This window comes from Rhinoderma darwinii, unplaced genomic scaffold (assembly GCF_050947455.1).
Source record: "Rhinoderma darwinii isolate aRhiDar2 unplaced genomic scaffold, aRhiDar2.hap1 Scaffold_36, whole genome shotgun sequence".
Lineage (NCBI taxonomy): Eukaryota > Metazoa > Chordata > Amphibia > Anura > Rhinodermatidae > Rhinoderma > Rhinoderma darwinii.
Window position 1 is genome coordinate 212,257 of NW_027463465.1, and position 26,926 is coordinate 239,182.

At 54.2% G+C, this 26,926-nt stretch overlaps 1 protein-coding gene across 2 annotated transcripts in view; it reads right to left on the bottom strand.

Moving 5' to 3' along the window:
- The window catches only part of ABL1 (ABL proto-oncogene 1, non-receptor tyrosine kinase), a 95,036-nt gene that overhangs the window by 6,524 nt on the left and 61,586 nt on the right, over positions 1–26,926 (bottom strand). The window contains exons 1-6 of one of the 2 annotated variants that reach the window (XM_075848333.1): positions 23,560–23,836; positions 17,548–17,721; positions 14,333–14,628; positions 12,436–12,708; positions 11,023–11,107; positions 10,558–10,735 (exon numbers count right to left, since the gene is read on the bottom strand). In XM_075848333.1, the coding sequence (XP_075704448.1) occupies positions 10,558–10,735; positions 11,023–11,107; positions 12,436–12,708; positions 14,333–14,628; positions 17,548–17,721; positions 23,560–23,719 (1,166 nt within the window). In that variant the 5' untranslated portion in view covers positions 23,720–23,836. Of the gene's footprint in view, positions 1–10,557; positions 10,736–11,022; positions 11,108–12,435; positions 12,709–14,332; positions 14,629–17,547; positions 17,722–23,559; positions 23,837–26,926 lie in introns of those variants that run through there. The other variant, XM_075848334.1, reaches the window with a different exon arrangement.

Below are 26,926 nucleotides of genomic sequence, written 5' to 3' on the forward strand. Positions count from 1 at the left end.
ATGCTGAAAGGCTGCCCGTCCCCCATCCCCGAGATGAGCGCTATACGATCGCAGGCGAATAACTGGAAAGACGCCGGCTTAAGACGTCAAATCATTCTGCTATTTTTATATGGCGTTGGAGTCGTCACTGGCGCCGTGCAATGGAAAACACACAGAGAGCTCCTTCATACAGATCGCACGCTCCTCACAGCTGAGGCTCTGCTACAATTGTATCCAGTGAGTTATACAGCCTGGGCTCCATACTGATACAATGCAACAGCCATCAGAACAGGAAAGAGAATTGTGCTGGAGAGGATGGTCTAGACTGGATACAATGGTCACAAATGCTCAGCTGTGAGAAGTATTAGGGCTGTACGGATTTTCATTCACTAACAGCAAGCAGAGATCTTGAAAATTGTGAAGGATTGCAACAAAAAGTCTAATAGAAAGTTGCAGAACTTTTACAATAAATCATTCATTTATAGTGGAGACATGGGAGGGGGATTCTCCGGCCTCCCCCGAAAACATCAAGAGTCCAGCAAGCCGAGATTCACTACACGGACAGAAGTATTGGGACAGCTCCACATTCCACATACAGGAGTTTTTCTGACATCCCATAGACATTAATCTGGAGCAGTTTCCCCTTTGCAGTAAAACATCTTCCCCTCTTCTTTCTAGAAGACTTTGGGGTCAGTGGGAACTTTCACCCCCTCATCCAGAAGATCATGTGTGAGGTCAGACACTGATGTTGGGGGAGGGGGCCGGGCTCAATCTCCGGTCTAGTTCATCCCAAAGGTATTGGATGGGGTTGAGGTCAGGACTCTGTGCGGCCGCTCAAGATCTTCCACACGAAACTCCCCCCCCCCAACCAGTCGACCGACTAACCGACCGACCGACAATCCAACCAACGAGCTAACCAACCAGCCGACCGACCGACAAACCAACCAACGAGCTAACCCACCAGCCAAATCGATCGACCGACAAGCCAACCGACCAACGAGCCGACCAACGAGCCGACCAACCACCCGAGCCGACCGACCGACGAGCCGACCGACGAGCCGACCGAAGAGCCGACCGACCGAGCGAGCTGACCGAACGAGCCGAACGAGCCAGCCGACCGAACGAACGAACGAGCCAGCCGAACGAGCCAGCCGACCGAACGAGCCAGCCGACCGAACGAGCCAGCCGACCGAACGAACGAGCCAGCCGACCGAACGAACGAGCCAGCCGAACGAACGAGCCAGCCGACCGAACGAGCCAGCCGACCGAACGAGCCAGCCGACCGACCGAACGAGCCAGCCGACCGAACGAGCCAGCCGACCGACCGAGCCAGCCAGCCGACCGACCGAACGAGCCAGCCGACCGACCGAACGAGCCAGCCGACCGACCGAACGAGCCAGCCGACCGACCGAGCCAGCTGACCGAACGAGCCAGCCGACCGACCGAACGAGCCAGCCGACCGAACGAGCCAGCCGACCGAACGAACGAGCCAGCCGACCGAACGAGCCAGCCGACCGAACGAACGAGCCAGCCGACCGAACGAACGAGCTAGCCGACCGAACGAGCCAGCCGACCGACCAACCAACGAGCCGACCGGCCAACGAGCCGACCGGCCAACGAGCCGACCGGCCAACGAGCCGACCGGCCAACGAGCCGACCGGCCAACGAGCCAACCGACCGAACGAGCCAGCCGACCGAACGAGCCAGCCGACCGACCGAGCCAGCCGACCGACCGAACGAACGAGCCAGCCGACCGACCGAACGAGCCAGCCGACCGACCGAACGAGCCAGCCGACCGACCGAACGAGCCAGCCGACCGAACGAACGAGCCAGCCGACCGAACGAGCTAGCCGACCGAACGAGCCAGCCGACCGAACGAACGAGCCAGCCGACCGAACGAGCCAGCCGACCGAACGAACGAGCCGGCCGACCGAACGAGCCGGCCGACCGAACGAACGAACCGAACGAACGAGCCGGCCGACCGAACGAGCCAGCCGACCGAACGAGCCAGCCGACCGAACGAGCCAGCCGACCGAACGAGCCAGCCGACCGAACAACCAACGAGCCGACCGACCAACGAGCCAACCGACCAACGAGCCAACCGACCAACGAGCCAGCCGACCAACGAGCCAGCCGACCAACGCGCCAGCCGACCGAACGAACGAACGAGCCAGCCGACCGAACGAGCCAGCCGACCGAACGAGCCAGCCGACCGAACGAGCCAGCCGACCGAACGAGCCAGCCGACCGAACGAGCCAGCCGACCGAACGAGCCAGCCGACCGACCAACCAACGAGCCGACTGGCCAACGAGCCGACCGGCCAACGAGCCAGCCGACCAACGAGCCAACCGACCAACGAGCCAGCCGACCGAACGAGCCAGCCGACCGAGCCAGCCGACCGAACGAGCCAGCCGACCGAACAACCAACGAGCCGACCGGCCAACGAGCCAACCGACCAACGAGCCAACCGACCAACGAGCCAGCCGACCGAACGAGCCAGCCGACCGAACGAACGAGCCAGCCGACCGAACGAGCCAGCCGACCGACCAACCAACGAGCCGACCGGCCAACGAGCCGACCGGCCAACGAGCCAACCGACCAACGAGCCAACCGACCAACGAGCCAGCCGACCGAACGAGCCAGCCGACCGAACGAACGAGCCAGCCGACCGAACGAGCCAGCCGACCGACCAACCAACGAGCCGACCGGCCAACGAGCCGACCGGCCAACGAGCCAGCCGACCAACGAGCCAACCGACCAACGAGCCAGCCGACCGAACGAGCCAGCCGACCGAACAACCAACGAGCCGACCGGCCAACGAGCCAACCGACCAACGAGCCAACCGACCAACGAGCCAGCCGACCGAACGAGCCAGCCGACCGAGCCAGCCGACCGAACGAACGAGCCAGCCGACCGACCAACCAACGAGCCGACCGGCCAACGAGCCGACCGGCCAACGAGCCAGCCGACCAACGAGCCAACCGACCAACGAGCCAGCCGTCCGAACGAGCCAGCCGACCGAACGAGCCAGCCGACCGAACGAGCCAGCCGACCGAACAACCAACGAGCCGACCGGCCAACGAGCCAACCGACCAACGAGCCAACCGACCAACGAGCCAGCCGACCAACGAGCCAGCCGACCAACGAGCCAGCCGACCAACGAGCCAGCCGACCGAACGAGCCAGCCGACCGAACAACCAACGAGCCGACCGGCCAACGAGCCAACCGACCAACGAGCCAACCGACCAACGAGCCAGCCGACCGAACGAGCCAGCCGACCGAACGAGCCAGCCGACCGAACGAGCCAGCCGACCGACCAACCAACGAGCCGACCGGCCAACGAGCCGACCGGCCAACGAGCCAGCCGACCAACGAGCCAACCGACCAACGAGCCAGCCGACCGAACGAGCCAGCCGACCGAACGAGCCAGCCGACCGAACAACCAACGAGCCGACCGGCCAACGAGCCAACCGACCAACGAGCCAACCGACCAACGAGCCAACCGACCAACGAGCCAACCGACCAACGAGCCAACCGACCAACGAGCCAGCCGACCAACGAGCCAGCCGACCAACGAGCCAGCCGACCAACGAGCCAGCCGACCAACGCGCCAGCCGACCGAACGAACGAGCCAGCCGACCGAACGAACGAGCCAGCCGACCGACCGAACGAGCCAGCCGACCGAACCGACCGACCGAACGAGCCAGCCGACCGAACGAACGAGCCAGCCGACCGAACGAACGAGCCAGCCGACCGAACGAACGAACGAGCCAGCCGACCGAACGAACGAGCCAGCCGACCGAACGAACGAGCCAGCCGACCGAACGAACGAGCCGGCCGGCCGGCCGACCGAACGAACGGGCCGGCCGACGAGCCGGCCGAACGAGCCAGCCGACCGAACGAGCCAGCCGACCGAACGAGCCAGCCGACCGAACAACCAACGAGCCGACCGGCCAACGAGCCAACCGACCGAACGAGCCAGCCGACCGAACGAGCCAGCCGACCGAACGAGCCAGCCGACCGAACAACCAACGAGCCGACCGGCCAACGAGCCAACCGACCAACGAGCCAGCCGACCAACGAGCCAGCCGACCGAACGAACGAGCCACCCGACCGAACGAGCAAGCCGACCGAACGAGCCAGCCGACCGAACGAGCCAGCCGACCGAACGAGCCAGCCGACCGAACGAGCCAGCCGACCGAACGAACGAGCCGACCGAACGAACGAGCTAGCCGACCGAACGAGCCAGCCGACCGAACGAGCCAGCCGACCGAACGAGCCAGCCGACCGAACGAGCCAGCCGACCGAACGAGCCAGCCGACCGAACGAGCCAGCCGACCGAACGAGCCAGCCGACCGAACGAGCCAGCCGACCGAACGAACGAGCCGACCGAACGAACGAGCTAGCCGACCGAACGAGCCAGCCGACCGAACGAACGAGCCGACCGAACGAACGAGCTAGCCGACCGAACGAGCCAGCCGACCGAACGAGCCAGCCGACCGAACGAACGAGCCAGCCGACCGAACGAGCCAGCCGACCGAACGAACGAGCCAGCCGACCGACCGAACGAGCCAGCCGACCGAACGAGCCAGCCGACCGAACGAGCCAGCCGACCGAACGAACGAGCCAGCCGACCGAACGAACGAGCCAGCCGACCGAACGAGCCAGCCGACCGAACGAGCCAGCCGACCGACCGAACGAGCCAGCCGACCGACCGAGCCAGCCGACCGAACGAGCCAGCCGACCGAACGAGCCAGCCGACCGAACGAGCCAGCCGACCGAACGAACGAGCCAGCCGACCGAACGAGCCAGCCGACCGAACGAGCCAGCCGACCGAACGAGCCAGCCGACCGAACGAGCCAGCCGACCGAACGAACGAGCCGGCCGACCGAACGAACGAGCCGGCCGACCGACCGAACGAGCCGGCCGACCGACCGAACGAGCCGGCCGACCGACGAGCCAGCCGACCGAGCCAGCCGACCGAACGAGCCAGCCGACCGAACGAGCCAGCCGACCGAACGAGCCAGCCGACCGAACGAGCCAGCCGACCAACCAACGAGCCGACCGGCCAACGAGCCAGCCGACCAACGAGCCAGCCGACCAACGAGCCAGCCGACCGAACGAACGAACGAGCCAGCCGACCGACCGAACGAGCCAGCCGACCGACCGAGCCAGCCGACCGAACGAGCCAGCCGACCGAACGAGCCAGCCGACCGAACGAGCCAGCCGACCGAACGAGCCAGCCGACCGAACGAGCCAACCGGCCAACGAGCCGACCGGCCAACGAGCCAGCCGACCGAACGAGCCAGCCGACCGAGCCAGCCGACCGAACGAGCCAGCCGACCGAACAACCAACGAGCAGACCGGCCAACGAGCCAGCCGACCAACGAGCCAGCCGACCAACGCGCCAGCCGGCCGACCGAACGAACGAGCCAGCCGGCCGACCGAACGAACGAGCCAGCCGACCGAACGAGCCAGCCGACCGAACGAGCCAGCCGACCGAACGAACGAGCCAGCCGACCGAACGAGCCGACCGACCAACCAACGAGCCGACCGGCCAACCAACGAGCCGACCGGCCAACCAACGAGCCGACCGGCCGAACGAGCCAGCCGACCGAACGAGCCAGCCGACCGAGCCAGCCGACCGAACGAGCCAGCCGACCGAACAACCAACGAGCCGACCGGCCAACGAGCCAACCGACCAACGAGCCAACCGACCAACCGACCAACGAGCCAGCCGACCAACGAGCCAGCCGACCAACGAGCCAGCCGACCAACGAGCCAGCCGACCAACGAGCCAGCCGACCAACGCGCCAGCCGACCGAACGAACGAGCCAGCCGACCGAACGAGCCAGCCGACCGAACGAACGAGCCAGCCGACCGAACGAGCCAGCCGACCGAGCCAGCCGACCAAACGAGCCAGCCGACCGAACGAGCCAGCCGACCGACTAACTGACCGACGAGCCGACCAGCCAACCAACCGAACGAGCCGACCGAGCCAGCCGACCGACGAGCCAACCAACTAGCCGACCGACCGAGCCAACCGACCAACGAGCCGACCGGCCAACGAGCCGACCGACCAACGAGCCGACCGACCGTACAAGTCGACCGAACGAACGAGCCGGCCGACCGAACGAGCCAGCCGACCGAACGAGCCAGCCAACCGAACGAGCCAGCCGACCGAACGAGCCAGCCGACCGAACGAGCCAGCCGACCGAGCCAACCAACGAGCCGACCAGCCAACCGACCAACTGAGCCGACCGACCAACGAGCCGAACGAGCCGACCGACCGAGCCAGCCGACTAACCGACCGACTAACCAACCCAGCCAACCGACCAACCAACGAGCCGACCGACCAACGAGCCAACCGAAAGAACAAACGAGCCAACCGAACGAACGAGCCAACCGAACGAACGAGCCAACCGAACGAACGAGCCAACCGACCGAACGAGCCGACCTACTGACTGGAACACGCCAGATAGAGGAGCGTCACTCCACAGAACACGTCATAAAGAAGCGTCACTCCACAGAACACGTCACATAGAGAAGCGTCACTCCACAGAACACGTCATATAGAGAAGCGTCACTCCACAGAAAACGTCACATATAGAAGTCACTCCACAGAACACGCTGCTCCAGAGTCCAGTGGCGGCGGCTTTACCCCCCTCCATCTGACGCTTGGCATTGTGCTTGGTGATGTTCGGCCCCCGTGCCATGAAGCTCTCGGGCACAGGGTGCGGATGTTAATACCAGGGGAGGTCTGTACTCTGCAGTTATGGAGTCAGCGGAGTGTTGGTCACTTTTCTGCATTTGCTCCTCAGCACTCGGTCCCCCCGCTCTGTAACGTTACGTGGTCTGCACTTCGTGGCTGAGTTGCGGCGGTTCCTTCCACTTTACAATAATATCAGTCACCGGTGATGGGGGGGGGGGGGGGGGGGGGGAGATCGAGGAGGGAAGAAGTTTCCGGAACACCAGTGATAGAGGGGGAGGGGGCACTTTTCTCCATATAGAGCATCTATAGGCGATCTTCAATCCTCCATGACGGACAGTGAAACTCTCTCTATACCGGCCGGCGTGACCGGCACACACAACCTTCTTGGCACTGCTATTCCGCATTATATTATCTTTGATGTTAAATACCCAGAGCTGACTCTTTGTTTCTATGGCATCGTGATGGCTGTAAATCTGCAGGTATTAGTAAGTGGCGGAGATGGAGGACGGGCGGACTGTGCGGCTCCCGCTGGAATAAGTGTGATCTGGTCGGGGGAGGGGGGGTCCTCATTATATTGCCAGGAGCTGTAATCAGAGTGCAGAGAATGTGACGGGTGGCAGGTAATTGCCGACCGGTGAGAGGCCACAAGTGGAGCGTTCATGGCACACGTGACGGGGAAGAGGCAAGTGATATGGAAAACGGACAATTAAAAATCTGTACCGGCCGCCGGCAATGAGGACGGGTAACGAGGGTCTGTGTCAGGGAGCCGCCTGCTGCTCCCCACAACATTACTACACGGCAGGGGCTGCACCCCAAGAAGAGGACTTTAAAGAGGGCTTCCTACTGTAGATATCTGATCAGTGGGGTCCTTATTGGGATTCCCACCGATCCAGAGTATAAAGATGCACTCCCTATTTTCAGGGTCGGTCGATGCCAGGAGGGAAAACCCCTCTAAATCTGAGCCTGGTTCTTGTTCTGTTCCTGTATCGGCCATTTGTAGCTGCCACATCTAGTCACAGAGTCACTGGGCTTCATAGGAGAGCACAGTCCCTGCCCTCTCCTCCCCCTCTCTGGGGCTCCAGTTGACAGGTTTAATACTAAATGTCAATGCGGTCTTACTGTTAAGTTGTCCCTTTCTGGGAAAGCTGGGTGACCGCTACTATACCTGCCATTAAAGCTCGTAGAGGAGGTCACGCAACTTTCCTATTCTCCTGAATGGCAAATCGGCCTGGTCATATGTTGCTACAGAGGATAATTAGCTGCTCGGGGCTATGGGAAAGCTGGGTGACAGCTACTATACCTGCCATAATAGCTCGTAGAAGAGGTCACTCAACTTTCCTATTCTCCTGAATGGCAAATCTGCCTGGTCATACGTTGCTACAGAGGCAAATCAGCCACTCAGGGAAAGCTGGGTGACCACTACAATGAGTATCATAAACCTAGTCACCCAGCTTTCCCAGAAACAGATAAGTGGACAGAAAAGGCCGCCTCGGAGACTACGATCTATTCATTGCGGGGCCTCAGAGCGTAGAGGCCGTCCTCCGTGATTAACCCCTCGTTGGCAGGTTAGCTCCTCCGGTAATGACACTATCTCAGGAGTGGCAAGTCCCGCGGCGTAAAAAGTACAATGGAGAATTTTCTCGGCGGCGCTGACATTTGATAAACTTCAATTTCCCGTAGAACAGACATGAAATGCCACGGCTCGTGCCCCTCTCTCTGGAGACGCAGCGGAAAAGAACAGGCCTGCTGTGCGCCGGCTCTCAGCGCTGCCAGGTCTCCGCATTGTTCGCACAAATCAACAAGGGAAATGGTTTCAGCACTTACGTTTATGAGCGGTAATAGCGAGAGGTTCAGGAACGGCGCCCGGTGACAGGGTAATTACAACCCACAGAACGCACTCTATTCTGCCTGCGCACCTCGCCCTAATGGACTTCTCAGAGTCCGGGGAAAGAAACGCCAACGAGAAAATCATGGAGCCGACTCAAGAGCAACCTCCGTAAAACCCCAAAATCTGATGCGTGACCCGGTAAAGTACTTATTGGTATCACACTCGGGGGGCCCTCGCAGAGGGTGTCACCCAGCTTTTCCGGACACCTGAACGGCAAAGCTGTCATACAGTGACACACTTCCAGGTCTTCTACTACTGCATGACTGGGGAGAGATGCCATTCTGGATTCTGGGAAAGCTGGGTGACATTAATCGGGATTATAACTGCTGTACGTGCTCTTCCCTCTATAACACGAGTCATGCTTTTACTATGGGACCCCTGACGATCACCTAAGCAAAGGGGCAAAATAAACTTTGGGTGTTTCTCTGCACGGCCTGCTGTGCAGGGGGGTCCAGGTAGGCAGGAGGGCACATCCCAGTGATCAGTCTTTACTTCTTACGGTGGGAAACCCCTTTAATCTAAGGTAACATGAGAATGTAGGTCAGGAAACCCTCGGGCTAATGTACCACGTGTGGATCAAATCTGCAGATGACAAGAGGCTGCTGCACACAGGGTTATCTGCAGAGGACAGGCTGCTGCACACAGGGTTATCTGCAGAGGACAGGCTGCTGCACACAGGGTTATCTGCAGATGACAGGCTGCTGCACACAGGGTTATCTGCAGATGACAGGCTGCTGCACACAGGGTTATCTGCACAGGACAGGCTGCTGCACACAGGGTTATCTGCACAGGACAGGCTGCTGCACACAGGGTTATCTGCACAGGACAGGCTGCTGCACACAGGGTTATCTGCACAGGACAGGCTGCTGCACACAGGGTTATCTGCACAGGACAGGCTGCTGCACACAGGGTTATCTGCACAGGACAGGCTGCTGCACACAGGGTTATCTGCACAGGACAGGCTGCTACACACAGGGTTATCTGCACAGGACAGGCTGCTGCACACAGGGTTATCTGCAGAGGACAGGCTGCTGCACACAGGGTTATCTGCAGAGGACAGGCTGCTGCACACAGGGTTATCCGCAGAGGACAGGCTGCTGCACACAGGGTTATCCGCAGAGGACAGGCTGCTGCACACAGGGTTATCCGCAGAGGACAGGCTGCTGCACACAGGGTTATCCGCAGAGGACAGGCTGCTGCACACAGGGTTATCCGCAGAGGACAGGCTGCTGCACACAGGGATATCCGCAGAGGACAGGCTGCTGCACACAGGGTTATCCGCAGACGACAGGCTGCTGCACACAGGGTTATCCGCAGACGACAGGCTGCTGCACACAGGGTTATCCGCAGACGACAGGCTGCTGCACACAGGGTTATCCGCAGACGACAGGCTGCTGCACACAGGGTTATCCGCAGACGACAGGCTGCTGCACACAGGGTTATCCGCAGACGACAGGCTGCTGCACACAGGGTTATCCGCAGACGACAGGCTGCTGCACACAGGGTTATCCGCAGACGACAGGCTGCTGCACACAGGGTTATCCGCAGACGACAGGCTGCTGCACACAGGGTTATCCGCAGACGACAGGCTGCTGCACACAGGGTTATCCGCAGACGACAGGCTGCTGCACACAGGGTTATCCGCAGACGACAGGCTGCTGCACACAGGGTTATCCGCAGAGGACAGGCTGCTGCACACAGTCTAACATGTAACTATGACATGTTAAAAGATTTTTGAAAACTTTAGCCACCCTTTAAGCGTCGCTGCCAGCAGGGAACATGAGCAGCCGCTAGTGAGGACAACGGTCATCAGCTGGGGGATTTAATAGCAGGACCCCCATTAATCGGCTGGTCACCCCATAACCTGCCTTCTGTAGGACCCTGGGAAGCCGCGGGGGATTTGTGGCCAGTAATTTCCTCACCAAGACGGAGCGATTCCAATAAAGGCAACAGATTAGGAAACTACTATTTCAGCGACCTGTGGATGAAGTTCTTCTTCTCTAGGTACTCCATCGCGGAGGAGATCTGGGTCGCCATGTGAAGCAACACCACGGCCGTCGCCTCTTCCCGGTTGCATTCTCGCAGGTAATCCAGCAGGTTCCCGTAGGTCATGAACTCTGTGATGATGTAGAAGGGGGGCTCCCGCGTGCAGACCCCTGCAGACGAAACACAAACGGGATTTATTTGCAGATTTTGGAATGTCGGCTCCATATAATATCATCTACATAGACCGCGCCGTCAGCGGATTTCATACTTCAGCCTTAAAGTACGTCGGATGTGAAATGCGCCAAATTTATCAGGAAGTCCACGCCTCCTAATAAATTTGGCGCATCACGGACTGGCATAACGCCAGCAATTGAGATCTAAGCAGGGGTAGATTTGCGCCAATTTCGATCACGCGGTCCACGGACTTGTTTACTCCCGGGGTGGTGGCGTTACGTACCCAGAAGCTGCACCAGGTTGGGGTGCTTCACCTCCTTCATCACAGAAGCTTCTTTTAAGAACTCCTCCACCTCCATGGTGTCTTCCTAGAAGCAAAAAGGAGAAATGAGAGAAGATCTGGCGTCTGTCGCTGCCAAATACCCAACGGTGTCCGAGCGAACAGCGGCCACAGCAACAGCGGCCACAGCAACAGCGGCCACAGCAACAGCGGCCACAGCAACAGCGGACACAGCAACAGCGGACACAGCAACAGCGGACACAGCAACAGCGGACACAGCAACAGCGGACACAGCAACAGCGGCCACAGCAACAGCGGACACAGCAACAGCGGACACAGCAACAGCGGACACAGCAACAGCGGACACAGCAACAGCGGACACAGCAACAGCGGACACAGCAACAGCGGACACAGCAACAGCGGACACAGCAACAGCGGCCACAGCAACAGCGGCCACAGCAACAGCGGCCACAGCAACAGCGGCCACAGCAACAGCGGACACAGCAACAGCTGACACAGCAACAGCGGACACAGCAACAGCGGACACAGCAACAGCGGACACAGCAACAGCGGACACAGCAACAGCGGACACAGCAACAGCGGACACAGCAACAGCGGACACAGCAACAGCGGCCACAGCAACAGCGGACACAGCAACAGCGGACACAGCAACAGCGGACACAGCAACATCGGGAGGAGACCACAACCATTTCTGCCACCGAAGATCATAACATTCTAATAGACTTTGTGTTACAATTCGTTATTGTTTTCAAGGTCTCTGCTTACTGTCAGTGAATAAAAACACACACTCACTCGTTACAAGAGGGATTCTGTACCGAGCGGGACTAGGTCAGTATGAGTTTCCATTCGCCAAAAGCAAGCACATATCTTGAAAATGGCAAAGAATTGAAACAGACTACATTATTGAGATGCGGAATGAGGGATTTGGCTTTATTCACCAGAATGTGCCATGAACATAAAAAACGCCACACACAAATCTCAGCAGCCAACCCCCCCCGTCTCCCCATTAAAATGTATGTACAGCTCAGGAGAAGATAAGTGGCTGCCAGATATCTTTAGCAGCCGCTTATCCTTGAGGAAAACCGAAAGTGACAACATGGGGGATCTGGCTGCCCCTTCAATTGTTGGAGGACCCCAATAAAAGTGATGTGTATGGCCGTAGTGAGAAGCCTCCACTAGGTGGCAGTATAATGTGCTCCATAAAGTAGTAGCATGTATAACTGTCGTACTAGGACCTTGATGGAATCGGACAACCGCGGCGACATAAAATCGGTCACCGCCTTTTTTTTAAAACACATAGGAGGGTCCGAACCAAATCGAGGCGCAAAATGGATGGTAAGAATTCGGTACTTGTGTACACATCCGCCGTGCAGCCATTGCGGTCATGTGACTCACCTTCAGCGTCTTTACCGCCACGGTTAGACTGTACTTCTTCCAGACGCCCTCGTAGACCTCGCCGTATTGGCCGCCGCCCAGTTTGTGCTTCATGGTGATGTCCGTCCTCTCAATCTCCCACTTGTCGTAGTTGGGGGACACCCCGTAGATGGTGGGTTTGTTGCGCTTTGGGGCCGGGTAGTGTAGTGTGGTGATCAGTCCGTCGGATACGGTGGAGTGGTGGTGCACGAGCTCGGCCAGTGTATTAAAGCGGCTGTCTGACGACACGTAGAGCTGCAAGCACAAAACACAACGTTTTATAAAACTTGTCCTGCTCCAGTCACACCCAGAGCTGCATAAAAAACGTGTCAACACTGCTGACAGATCCAACCGTACAAGCGGAGCTGGGGTTTTACAATGTGATGCGCTCTGCTGCACGGCATTGTGGTGATGTCGATTTTACTATAAGGCCATAGAGCACTACATGTGCCACAATGCAGCACAGCAGAGCAAAGTAAACCAGCAGGGGGCAGCAATGCTCGTATGAAGACAGAATTCTAAATGCAGCTTTTGATGCGATTAGAGTAGAAGACATAATCTAGAAAAAGAAGGTCAGATCACGTGCGGATTCATCTCAAACTAACGGAAATGGAACGGACGCGCAGCACGGAGGCCGGACCCTCAGCATGATCGCGTCATTGCAGCGCGCTGCCGGATTAACAGACTTTCTGGATTATTGAATGCCGGATTACATTTCCCTGCAGCAGGACATTCGAGGAAACCCCTCTCCGGAGGTCACCTAAGTGCAGCTGTTCTCCCCCGGAGCATCGCTCTCCTGCCTGCAGCCTCCAGGAAAGTGACGTCGGACCGCAGATTGCTCAGCATTATGGGCCGCGGTAATTAGATTGTGGGGGGGGGGGGGGGCTCTGCACCGGTTGCTGCACCTGCCGCTCTGCCAGGTCGCTTCCCTTCATTCTGGTGGCAGCCGCCGGCCTTATAAATCTGTACGGATTGACCCAATTTCACTGGTTTTCCTCTAGTCCCTGCCAAGCACAACAGTCAAATGCCAACATACTGTACATATTTAACTCCGGCAGTGTCAAGAGCCTTAGGAAACCCACAGGTCCCGTGTCTCTGGCGGCAGGAGAACACGATCCCGTCATTAGGTCATCACCGATCATGTGACGGGTCCTGAGGAACGGATTGTGCCGGGAAGCTTGAACACGAACCCCAGAGCTGCGGCCTCTGTACGTAACGCCCGGCGTGTGACCGTAGATCTCCCAATCATGAAGAACTATGAATGGCGTTCCAGGCACGAAGGACAAAAAAAACGTAAACAAATCTGTCCTCCGACTCAACCCCCTCCCCCGTACCTACCGGTTCCTCCAATTGTATAATCGCTGCCTTGTGCACAGTGACAAAGCTGCAAAAAAAACGAGCGGCCGCCACGTTATTCCCCTAACCAGCGCTAGTCCCAGATCTACAGGCCGTACCCTTAAAGGGGAGCTCCACCCGTAACACCCCCTCCAGCCTGGGCCCCTGGGAACCCAATTCCAACAAAATGTATACTAGTTGGAGCGCAGCTCTACTGTAAGAGCAAAGCTGCAGTGTAAAGCAGTGGGGGTAGAACAGCCGACAGAGTCCTGAGGAGACTTCAATAGACCATGCAGTTAATCTGGAGTGACTGTTCATAGCTGTCCTAAAGGAGCAGAGCTGCAGTGTAAAGCATGAAGAAATGACAGCTTTTAAAGGGACAGGAGATGGATTTTAGACAAACCAACACTGGCAGGTCCATGACCACGATCTCATATAGCGCGGACTGTTAGGTGAGCTCGGCACAATTATATTGGGCTTGATGCCGGAATAAGGAAATGTTACCGTCACAAACGTCGGCGGCCGGAGCTCGGTGGGCTCTTACCTTGCCGTCAGAAGCTGTATTGATCCGATAGTGGTACACCCTGCCCTCGTATCGTAGGGATATGGACCTCTGCCCCGGGCTGCTCTCGCTCTCCCGCACCAGGAAGCTGCCATTGATCCCGCTGCTCAGGAGGTATTCAGCCGCATTGCGGGACACCGGCCCGTGGTACCAGGAATGTTTCTCGGGACTGTTGACCGGGGTGATGTAGTTACTGGGCACCCAGCCCTGCCCGTTCTTGGTCTGAGCCTCGCACCACTCGCCATTGTGATTGTATCCCAGAACTCGGAGCTTCTCACCTGTCATACAGAAGGATTCAGTGTTAGAAAGAGAACGCAGAGAGCGGCCGGAGGACAGAGAAGGAGCGCAGAACACGACATCTCCTCCATCCACACAGCCTGAATGACACGCGGGATCCAGTGCAGAGGCAGCGCAACACCACTATAGTGCAGATATGTCAGGTACATGAGCAACACGTCCAACCGGGGTCCCTGTGTACATATTACTGATCCTGAGGTACTGCCCGCATTATACTCCAGAGCTGCACTCACTATTCTGCTGGTGGAATCACTGTGTACATACATTACATTACTTATCCTGTACTGATCCTGAGTTATATCCTGTATTATACTCCAGAGCTGCACTCACTATTCTGCTGGTGGAGTCGCTGTGTACATACATGTTATTAATTATCGTGCACTGATCCTGATAATTAAGGTATGTACACAGTGACACCACCAGCAGAATGGTGATTGCAGCTCTCGAGTGTAATACAGGATATAACTCAGGATCAGTACAGGATAAGTAATGTAATGTATGTACACAGTGACTCCACCAGCAGAATAGTGAGTGCAGCTCCGGAGTATAATACAGGATGTAACTCAGGATCAGTACAGGATAAGTAATGTAATGTATGTACACAGTGACTCCACCAGCAGAATAGTGAGTACAGCTCTGGAGTATAATACAGGATATAACTCAGGATCAGTATAGGATAAGTAATGTAATGTATGTACACAGTGACTCCACCAGCAGAATAGTGAGTGCAGCTCTGGAGTATAATACAGGATGTAACTCAGGATCAGTACAGGATAAGTAATGTAATGTATGTACACAGTGACTCCACCAGCAGAATAGTGAGTGCAGCTCTGGAGTATAATACAGGATGGAACTCAGGATCAGTACAGGGTAAGTAATGTAATGTATGTACACAGTGACTCCACCAGCAGAATAGTGAGCGCAGCTCTGGAGTATAATACAGGATATAACTCAGGGTCAGTACAGGATATGTAATGTATGTACACAGTGACTCCACCAGCAGAATAGTGACTGCAGCTCTGGGGTATAATACAGGATGGAACTCAGGATCAGTACAGGGTAAGTAATGTAATGTATGTACACAGTGACTCCACCAGCAGAATAGTGAGTGCAGCTCTGGAGTATAATACAGGATATAACTCAGGATCAGTACAGGGTAAGTAATGTAATGTATGTACACAGTGACTCCACCAGCAGAATAGTGAGTGCAGCTCTGGAGTATAATACAGGATATAACTCAGGATCAGTATAGGATAAGTAATGTAATGTATGTACACAGTGACTCCACCAGCAGAATAGTGAGTGCAGCTCTGGAGTATAATACAGGATATAACTCAGGATCAGTACAGGATAAGTAATGTAATGTATGTACACAGTGACTCCACCAGCAGAATAGTGAGTGCAGCTCTGGAGTATAATACAGGATGTAACTCAGGATCAGTACAGGGTAAGTAATATAATGTATGTACACAGTGACTCCACCAGCAGAATAGTGAGTGCAGCTCTGGAGTATAATACAGGATGTAACTCAGGATCAGTACAGGATAAGTAATGTAATGTATGTACACAGTGACTCCACCAGCAGAATAGTGAGTGCAGCTCTGGAGTATAAGGGTATGTGCACACGTAGTGACCAAAAACGTCTGAAAATCCAGAGCTGTTTTCAAGGGAAAACAGACCCTGCTTTTCAGACGTTTTTTGACCAACTCGCATTTTTCGCAGCGTTTTCGCTGCGTTTTTTACGTCCGTTTTTGGAGCTGTTTTCATTGGAGTCTATGAGAAAACAGCTCCAAAAACGTCCAAAGAAGTGTCCTGCATATAATGTATATAAGTGTCCTGCATATAATGTATATAAGTGTCCTGCATATAATGTATATAAGTGTCCTGCACTTCTTTTGACGAGGCTGTATTTTTACGCGTCGTCGTTTGACAGCTGTCAAACGACGACGCGTAAATAACAGGTCGTCTGCACAGTACGTCGGCAAACCCATTCAAATGAATGGGCAGATGTTTGCCGACGTATTGGAGCCCTATTTTCAGACGTAAAACGAGGCATAATACGCCTCGTTTACGTCTGAAAATAGGTCGTGTGAACCCAGCCTAATACAGGATGTAACTCAGGATCAGTACTGTAACACGATGCTTAGAGGTAGACATACCATTAGTGGGGTATTCCCCTGATAAAGTGTACCTGTACTTTCATAAAACTTTTGACAGATCATAGTGACATGCCAGAAGTTTGGATCGGTGGGGGTCCGAGCACCGAGACCGTTCCGATCGCTAAAACAAAGCATCAGAAGTGATCAGGTGATCGCTGAGCCGCTTTGCTTCTGATCAGTTTTGCTCGGCTTTCTTTGGATTGGGGTATTGGCTCAGTAGAAAGTCTGTGAGTCCGTACACTGATCACTCTGAAGAAAGCCGAGCAAAACCGATCAGAAATGAAACAGCGCTCACCTGATCACTTCTGATGCTTTGTTTTAGCGATCATTGGGGGTCTCAGCACTCGGACCCCCACTGATCAAAACCTCTGACATGTCAAAAGTATTATGAAAGTACAGGTGCACTTTAAGAAATGTATGAGATATCCAGCTCTGGTACCTGCACCGCTCTCAAGAATGAGAGGGTCATCCAACCCCTGTCTTGCCTAGTGAGGCGGTCACCGCATCCAGATGCGTCACCTCTCCATTCATGTCCAGTCTGGATGTGGTGACCGGCAGGACCGGATCCGATCACCCCCCGTTCTGGACTCGCCTCTATCAGACACTTATTTCTTATCAGCGGGATAAATGTCTAAGGTGGGAATACCCCTTTAATGGAGTCATTTACATGGGAATTATTCTAATTCACAGGATTGCGGAGCGACCCAACCACAGGCACATTGGGGTCCCCCTTTAACTTACCTTTGGTGATGCTGAGGGTATTGTCCCCGCTGGCCACAAAGTCATACAACGCAACAAACAGATTGGGGTCATTTTCACTTGGTCCGGACAGAAGATTTTCCTTGGAATTCCAGCGAGCCGCTTCACTCAGACCTTGAGGCTCGAAATCCGAGACGATGGGTCGTTGTAAGGCTTCTGGTGAGAAGAGGGGGAAACATTAGTCACCTGCAGTAAGAAGGAGCCGCAAACCGTATCCAAGGCCCCATATACACCCGGCTCACACAAGAGCAACACTACAGTCTCTGATAGAATACCACATCTGCAGCCAGTGCAGGACAAAACAGATGCCGCCACAGCAGTACAGAGTATTTCAGGAGAGAGGCGTGTAGACGGAAGTGATCTGCCCATTCGTGACTTTAGGAATAATGTCATGATGTGAGGAGGGGATGGAGACAGACTGATAGCAAAACGAGCAGGGCCCCACAGCAGTACAGAGTATTTCAGAACAGGACTATACCTAGAAATGATGATAGGATGGGTATCACGGTCTACACTTTGATGTCAGGTACTGGTGGAGGGTGATGTATATATCTTACATCCGAGTTGCGGTTCAGTCCGGGGTAAGTTACGCAATTTATTGTTAAACGTGTGTAATTAAAAGTCAATGGATGAAGGGGGGAGGGGAGCGCCGGAGACGTCGTATAGAAACGTGCGCTTTCTGCTCTTTAGTCATCGTACACACGGCGAGAATACAAACCCCACAGAAGAGACTGTAGAGAGTATACAGGGACTACACATCTACATACAGGGACTACACATCTACATACAGGGACTACACATCTACATACAGACACTACACATCTACATACAGACACTACACATCTACATACAGACACTACACATCTACATACAGACACTACACATCTACATACAGGGACTACACATCTACATACAGACACTACACATCTACATACAGACACTACACATCTACATACAGACACTACACATCTACATACAGACACTACACATCTACATACAGACACTACACATCTACATACAGAGACTACACATCTACATACAGGGACTACACATCTACATACAGGGACTACACATCTACATACAGGGACTACACATCTACATACAGGGACTACACATCTACATACAGAGACTACACATCTACATACAGACACTACACATCTACATACAGACACTACACATCTACATACAGACACTACACATCTACATACAGACACTACACATCTACATACAGACACTACACATCTACATACAGACACTACACATCTACATACAGACACTACACATCTACATACAGACACTACACATCTACATACAGACACTACACATCTACATACAGACACTACACATCTACATACAGACACTACACATCTACATACAGACACTACACATCTACATACAGACACTACACATCTACATACAGACACTACACATCTACATACAGACACTACACATCTACATACAGACACTACACATCTACATACAGACACTACACATCTACATACAGACACTACACATCTACATACAGACACTACACATCTACATACAGGGACTAAACATCTACATACAGGGACTACACATCTACATACAGACACTACACATCTACATACAGAGACTACACATCTACATACAGGGACTACACATCTACATACAGGGACTACACATCTACATACAGGGACTACACATCTACATACAGGGACTACACATCTACATACAGAGACTATACGTCTATATACAGAGACTACACATCTATATACAGAGACCCCAGTACTGAAGATACAACGAGCTACAGACTGACGGATTGGTGGCCGTACCGCCCCAGTTCGGTTGGGGGCGTAAAAAGTAACAACGGACTGCAGTGCCAACTACCTGCCATAATGACACAACCCAAGAGCCAAGTGCCCCATCATACCACCCTGACTCAGCAGCCAAGTGCCCCATCATACCACCCTGACTCAGCAGCCAAGTGCCCCATCATACCACCCTGACTCAGCAGCCAAGTGCCCCATCATACCACCCTGACTCAGCAGCCAAGTGCCCCATCATACCACCCTGACTCAGCAGCCAAGTGCCCCATCATACCACCCTGACTCAGCAGCCAAGTGCCCCATCATACCACCCTGACTCAGCAGCCAAGTGCCCCATCATACCACCCTGACTCAGCAGCCAAGTGCCCCATCATACCACCCTGACTCAGCAGCCAAGTGCCCCATCATACCACCCTGACTCAGCAGCCAAGTGCCCCATCATACCACCCTGACTCAGCAGCCAAGTGCCCCATCATACCACCCTGACTCAGCAGCCAAGTGCCCCATCATACCACCCTGACTCAGCAGCCAAGTGCCCCATCATACCACCCTGACTCAGCAGCCAAGTGCCCCATCATACCACCCTGACTCAGCAGCCAAGTGCCCCATCATACCACCCTGACTCAGCAGCCAAGTGCCCCATCATACCACCCTGACTCAGCAGCCAAGTGCCCCATCATACCACCCTGACTCAGCAGCCAAGTGCCCCATCATACCACCCTGACTCAGCAGCCAAGTGCCCCATCATACCACCCTGACTCAGCAGCCAAGTGCCCCATCATACCACCCTGACTCAGCAGCCAAGTGCCCCATCATACCACCCTGACTCAGCAGCCAAGTGCCCCATGACACCACCCCGGCACAGAAGCCAAGTGCCCCATGATATCACCCAGACTCGGCAGCCAAGTGCCCCACGACACCACCCCAGCACAAGAGCCAAGTGCCCAACAATAACCTCTAAACCAGGAGCCAAATGCCCCAGGATACCCCCCTGACCCAGGAGCCAAGTACCTGTGAAACGATCCAGACTCCGGTGCCCAAAATACAGGTCATGACAAGTGTCGACCTCCAGTGCTATGGGTAATGCTGCCACCTAAGATGGAGTATGATGCCAGGCAGCTTTAGCTTTGAGCAGCCGAGTCCTGATTGACAGTCTGGGGGGGGGGGGACGTTGCCCAACAACGAGTCTGTTCACCAGACGTCTGCCTGTCCCGGCAGTGAGATGATGCCCAGTCCCAGCTGCTCCGTGTTATCATTCTTACATAAAACTCTGTGCACCGCCCCTGCCCCATGTGTGTGCCACTCCATGCCAGCTGACCACCATACCAGGGAACATGTGAAGGGGGAGAGGGGTCGGCCGGAGACAAGATCACGGGCCAGGATGTGGCAGGAGGGAAATCACCCACTCAGGGCTGAATCAACAGGAAGAGAAAGTATCCAGGGCTACCCCCCCCCCCCCCAATAACTCGCAACGTACATCAGGAATTCACACCGAGTAAGACATTCTATACCCGGCGCGCAGAGTCGCCTCTGCTGTGTCCCGGCGGGCCTGTCAATCATAGTAATAATGGCGTCCTCGGGTAAAGCCGGCGCGGAGATTACCGGGTCACGTTCTTCACCCGCACAGCGGCGGACGGCGTTATTACGAGGAATAACCGAACCGACGCATAAACTCTCACCAGCTTAACGATCGTATTCTGGGAAAGTTGGGTGACCAACAATATGGCCGACATCATAGCATCTATAGTAGCTTTCCCAGGCCCCTAAATATGCACCCAGGCTCCCACAGCTGAACTTCAGGGGCCTGGGAAAGCTGAGTGACCTACAATATGGCCGACATCATAGCATCAATCAATACTTCCGAACATATATCGTTTTAATCCTTCCCCATTTTAAAGATCTCTGCTGGCAATCAGTGAATGAAAACTGTTTTGTTTACATCCAGAGGCCGAAAACCCATGCTCGTCACAGCTGAGTGTTTGTTACAATTGTTTCCAGTCTAGACAATCCTCTGTGATCTAAACACCCTGGATTCCAGACTGATAGATTGATACATTTACCTGCACCGGAGAGATTTGTGCTGGCGCTGCGTTTACCTCCCTATGGATCATATGGATCAGTGGTCTTCAATCTGTGGCGAAATTACAACTCCCAGTTGCAGTTTTGATACAGCTGCACACCCACAGGTTATTACAGGTCTAGACTGATACATTGTAACAAGTCAATCAGCTGTGATAAAGTACTATGTCTGCACAAATATTCAAGTGTAAACAAGAATGTTCCCATTCACTGACAGCAATCTGAGATCTTGAAATAGGCGAAGAAGTGAAACAAAGTCTTCTAGAAAGTTCTAGAATTTGTCAATATACAGAGGTAACAGCACCTGATCCCTCTCAATCTGCAGCAAACTACATCTCCCATGATGCACTGCAGGTCAACATGGAGGTCGTCGTCTCGCGCTCGCGCCACTTTATACAGTCACTTTATACAACAAAAATTAGCAAAAAAATAAAATACAAAAATATAAAACCGATGGTGTTGTTTGGCGTGCAGAATAAGCGAGTGTTCTCCTGAACCGCTGCCGACGTGCCGGTGACCAGCGCGCCAGACGTGATTTGTGTTTTGCAATAATGTGTCTGTGGGAAGATATACAGCGGTTTTATGCTGGGCGCAGTTGGAGCAGAATTATGTGCATGGAAATAGAACGCTGCAAATCTCAAGTTTTCCAACTTCTGAAACTTGTGAATATTCTGTTCAGCCATTTTTCTGTTTCTGGGAAAGCTGGGTGCCTTCCAATATGTCCACCATTCCAGCTCTTACAGCGATAGTCACCCAGCTTTTCTATAATCCTGAATGACCAATCTGATAATTTACACAGGGTATAACTAGACAGATGTACCACGCAGGACTCTAGAAAAGTTGGGTGACAATCGCTGAGGTATCTAAACATCGACTGCCAAACATGCTATTTTATCCGTTTATTGATTACATCTGATCCTGGGAAAGCTGGGTGACAACTAATACAGGTCCTGTGGAGATTGTCAAACAACTTTCCTACAGCCCTGATCAACCAATCCAGCAAGAACTGGGAAAGCTGGGTGGCAAACTTAGTTGGAACTGTAATGGCGGCCATGTTGGTAGTCACCCAGCTTTCCCAGAAACAGATACAATTAAGAGTGGACAAATTAAATGCTCTTAAAGGGGAAGCAGCCTTATTTTCCCTAGCTGCCTTCACCGTTGTTTACAAGATGCTGGCGATTTCCTTGGCGTTATCTGGTCATGTGATCTCGCACGTTTATATTTGACAGATATCTTATGAGATGATCTCGCCCAGCGTCCCGCTGCTGTGTCGTCTTCTCCGAGGGGTTAAAAACAATGGAAAGTTCTGGGACGTCTTGCGCTTTTGGACCCGCGTTCTAAGAGATGGAGTCAAACGAGACGTTTCCTCCCAAGACTTTTTACCATGTAAGGTGAGGTCAGCAGAGGACGCCGAGCGACGTATCCAAGGTGCTGGAAAGTGACAGACGTGAGAGCGGAGGGAGCGGACCATCAACACCCTAAAGAGGGAGATACGTGACCCACCAACTATTTAAAGGGCTGGTAACCCTAAAGCCTGAAACTTATCAAAGATCAACAGCCGCTGATATCAGTCACACATGATGGAGAGATGTGCCATACAGTAGTGATCCGGGGGATGGCTGATAACAGGGAGCAATAGACTGCATTCACTTGGTCAGTGTGCCTTTAAGTAATCGACTCCTTGGGTAGAAGGCTCAAGAAGATAAAAGTTTCTGCTCCTTATTTGTAATGCAGGTGAAGCCGAGCTATTGCTCCCTGTTATCAGCCATATCAGGCCAGGGAACCGGGTATGATGGGCTAATACACTATTGTTCTCTGTTATCAGCCAGGTCATGCTTGAACCAGTGATAGGACAGGCGTCCGGCAGTGCGGATACCCCCCTGTCCCCGCTTCATGTCACATTTCCGCCTCTTTTTATACAAATGTATAAACTTTATAGAGTTACTGGCCCTTTAACACACAAGTAGTCCCATCATTTCTCCAACCATGCCTTGTTTTGCCTGCGGAGATAGGAGGGGAGGGGGCTGCTCCAATCTGAGGCCTAGGAAGAGGGAACCGAAACTGTGAGGCCTCCAGCCCCGGCCTCCCCACTAACTCCCCCTTATCTCACCTTCCAGATAGCAGCTGGAGGATGATGAGAGTCCTTTCTTCGATTTGCACCCGACCAGCTTCAGGCAGATCTCCAGCATTTTGAGCTGCTGCACGCACGACTTGCCGGATCCGTTTTTCCTCCGCGGGCGGTCGATGATGATTTTCCCTCCCTCCAACATGCGACTAAGTGAAGCGCGGGACAGTCACACCCGAGTCCCCGGGACAGTCACACCCGAGTCCCCGGGACGCGCTCCGAATGCGGAACAACTCAAAAACTCCGAGGAATCTGTGAACTTCATTCGTCCAAGAAGAACTCCCAGAAAAGGAGCGGCCCCTGGAAGAAAGGGGGGAGGGGGCTCGGGCGCTAAGGGTCGGTCGCCCCCATTCTTTGCCCAGCGACAGAGGGGTAATAAGTTGGGCACTTTTGGAGATTAGTTGCTGAGGGGCGGCTGGAGTTGCTTCCCTCCGGCCCGGGACCGCTGCTTACGTGAGACTGCCAACAAAGGGCCCCCTCATCCTCCGCTGCCGGCAGTGATGACAGAGGGCTGGGAACGCCTCCCCCCGCTGCTGCCGCCGCCTGCCCCTCATTGCCGCCGCCTGCCTGACCCTCATTGCTGCCGCCGCCTGCCCCTCATTGCTGCTGCCTGCCCCTCATTGCTGCTGCTGCCTGCCCCTCATTGCTGCCGCCGCCTGCCCGTCATTGCTGCCGCCGCCTGCCCCTCATTGCTGCTGCTGCTGCCTGCCCCTCATTGCTGCTGCTGCCTGCCCCTCATTGCTGCTGCTGCTGCCTGCCCCTCATTGCTGCTGCCTGCCCCTCATTGCCGCTGCCTGCCCCTCATTGCCGCTGCCTGCCCTTCATTGGCGCTGCCTGCCCCTCATTGCTGCTGCCGCTGCCTGCCCCTGCTGCCTGCCCCTCATTGCTGCTGCTATCCGTCCCCCGCTGCCACTTGCCCCTCATTGCTGCTGCTGCCCCCCCCGCTGCCACCTGCCCCTCATTGCTGCTGCCCCCACGCTGCCACCTGCCCCTCATTGCTGTTGCCCCCCCCCCGCTGCCTCCTGCCCCTCATTGCCGCCGCCTGCCCCTCATTGTGCAGGAGAGGCGAGCGTGGCCGTGATTTCAGCAGCATTATCCCCCGTCATGTCGGGAGCAGCGCAGGATATTCTGTACACTGTAACGACACAATGCTGTGCAAACATCTGATCCATACACAAAGCGCTGACTAAGCCGGTTCTGTTCCGGATTTGCTGCCGGTGGTAAAAGTTTCGTATAAATGGCGTATGACGTCGGCGTTGTCGATCTTCAGGTTTGTCGAAAGTAAAGCTTGATCGTGGCGACTTTCTAACATAATTCGTGTTTTAATTTCTCACTACTTTCAAGATCTCTGCTTATTGTCGATGAATGAAAACCATCTTGGTCATATTCAAGAATGAAGTACTGCGCACACATCTGCAGCTTGTTACAATGTACCAGCGAAGGCCTGTGGATTTCCAACTGTGGTGAAACTATAACCCTCCAGGCATGTTGGGGGTTGTAGTCTGACAACAGCTGGAGAGCCACGGGATGCGGATCACTGGTGGAAGGAAACACTGCAGCACTTGTTGTTTCCAGTGTCTCATGTAGCATTGGACGGAGTGTCATTACATCAGTCCCTGTCCCCAGGAGCTCACAATCTATAGTCCCTCCTCACACTAGGACCCCTGTCATTGTAATATGTAGGACTTTCAAGAGTGGGAGAAAACCCATAAGAAGATGGATAGGAACAAACAGATGAACCGCGCATGATAGCACTTACTGACACTGCAACAAACCCTCAGCTGTGTGAGCAGGACGAGAAAGATGTGCGCTGCTCAGAGGATGGTCTAGACTGGATACAATTGTAACAAACCCTCAGCTGTGAGAGCAGCACGAGAAAGATGTGTGCTGCACAGAGGATGGTCTAGACTGGATACAATTGTAACAAACCCTCAGCTGTGTGAGCAGGACGAGAAAGATGTGTGCTGCACAGAGGATGGTCTAGACTGGATACAATTGTAACAAACCCTCAGCTGTGTGAGCAGGACAGGAAAGCGATTTGTGCAGCTCATAGAGGATGGTCCAGACTGGATAGAGTTGTAACAAACCCTCAGCTGTGAAGTATTAGGTCAGAATGGTCTTCACCTTCTGGATGTAAACCAGAATGTTCCCAATCACTGACAGCCAGCAGAGGTCTTGAAAATAGTAAGGAATTGAAACACAAAGTCTTATTAGAAAGTTGTAGAACGTTTCATTATACAGTGATTAACCAGTTAGTGACCACCAATACGCTTTTTCACGGCGGTCAGTAACGGGTCTCAGGCTCGGCCGCCGTCTTCTCACCTGCAGACCGATGCGTCGCACTTTCATTAATATTTCACTAAATCGCCGCTTCATTACAGATCCACAGGATGCATTTGGGGGGAATTTTATCTACAACGGCCCCCAGAACAGTCTCGTATAGAAGACGCGCCACGTTCCGTTTCTTATTTACAATGTGGAAATTCACCTACAAAAATAAACGTAAACCTCCCCTGGAGATCAGCGGCGTCTCTCGTGTCTAGCAGCCGCTTCTCTCCCGTCATTAGTCCAGAGTGACGACTATTGAGCCTCTATAAGGGCTGCAGCCACCGGCCTTGTTCGTATTTGACTACAGACTCTTGTCCGATACAGAGAATCAGCAGCGGTCGGCTCTGACGGATGGAGGGCGGCGAGGTGAATCCGATCACCGCGCATTTATTTCCCATAAATAACCGGCGAATCGACTTCTCCCTGTTAGCGGCGGCGCTGGAACGGCTGTAGAAACTGATGCTTTTATGGTAACAGCAATTTACTCTAAACTTTTAACCTCATTTTCACTCGCACTGGTCGATGGCGAAACGGCAGAAACCATGATTATGCCGTAAAAAAACGGAGATGAGAAACCTAAATGAAAGAGCGTCCCCAGATAAGACAATGTAACGACCCGGGGATTACTGGACCTGCGAGCGAGGAAATTATAGCCAGCGTTATAAACCGCCTGCGCCATTGTCATCTGCGACATCCAAGAAGCTGGCGCCTACGATAAGCGTGAGGAAAAGTTGCGCCAAATTATTGACAGGTGCCGATTCAAAGGTGATACTTACGCCGAGGTGACATAAAGGGGATAAGTGCGCCTCGCTGTCACACGTTTATTGAGCCATGTGCGCCATTTTGATAAACTTGCTGCATCTTGCGCCATCTCGGCCGCATCATAAACGCACTGTGAAGTGTTGGCGCTATGATTTGGCGCGGTCTTTGCGTGTCACGATATTACAGGGCGTGTATACTTATGCAATCATTTTTGTGTGGATCCGATGTACATAAAACAAAACAAAAAACGTTGCTAAATCTC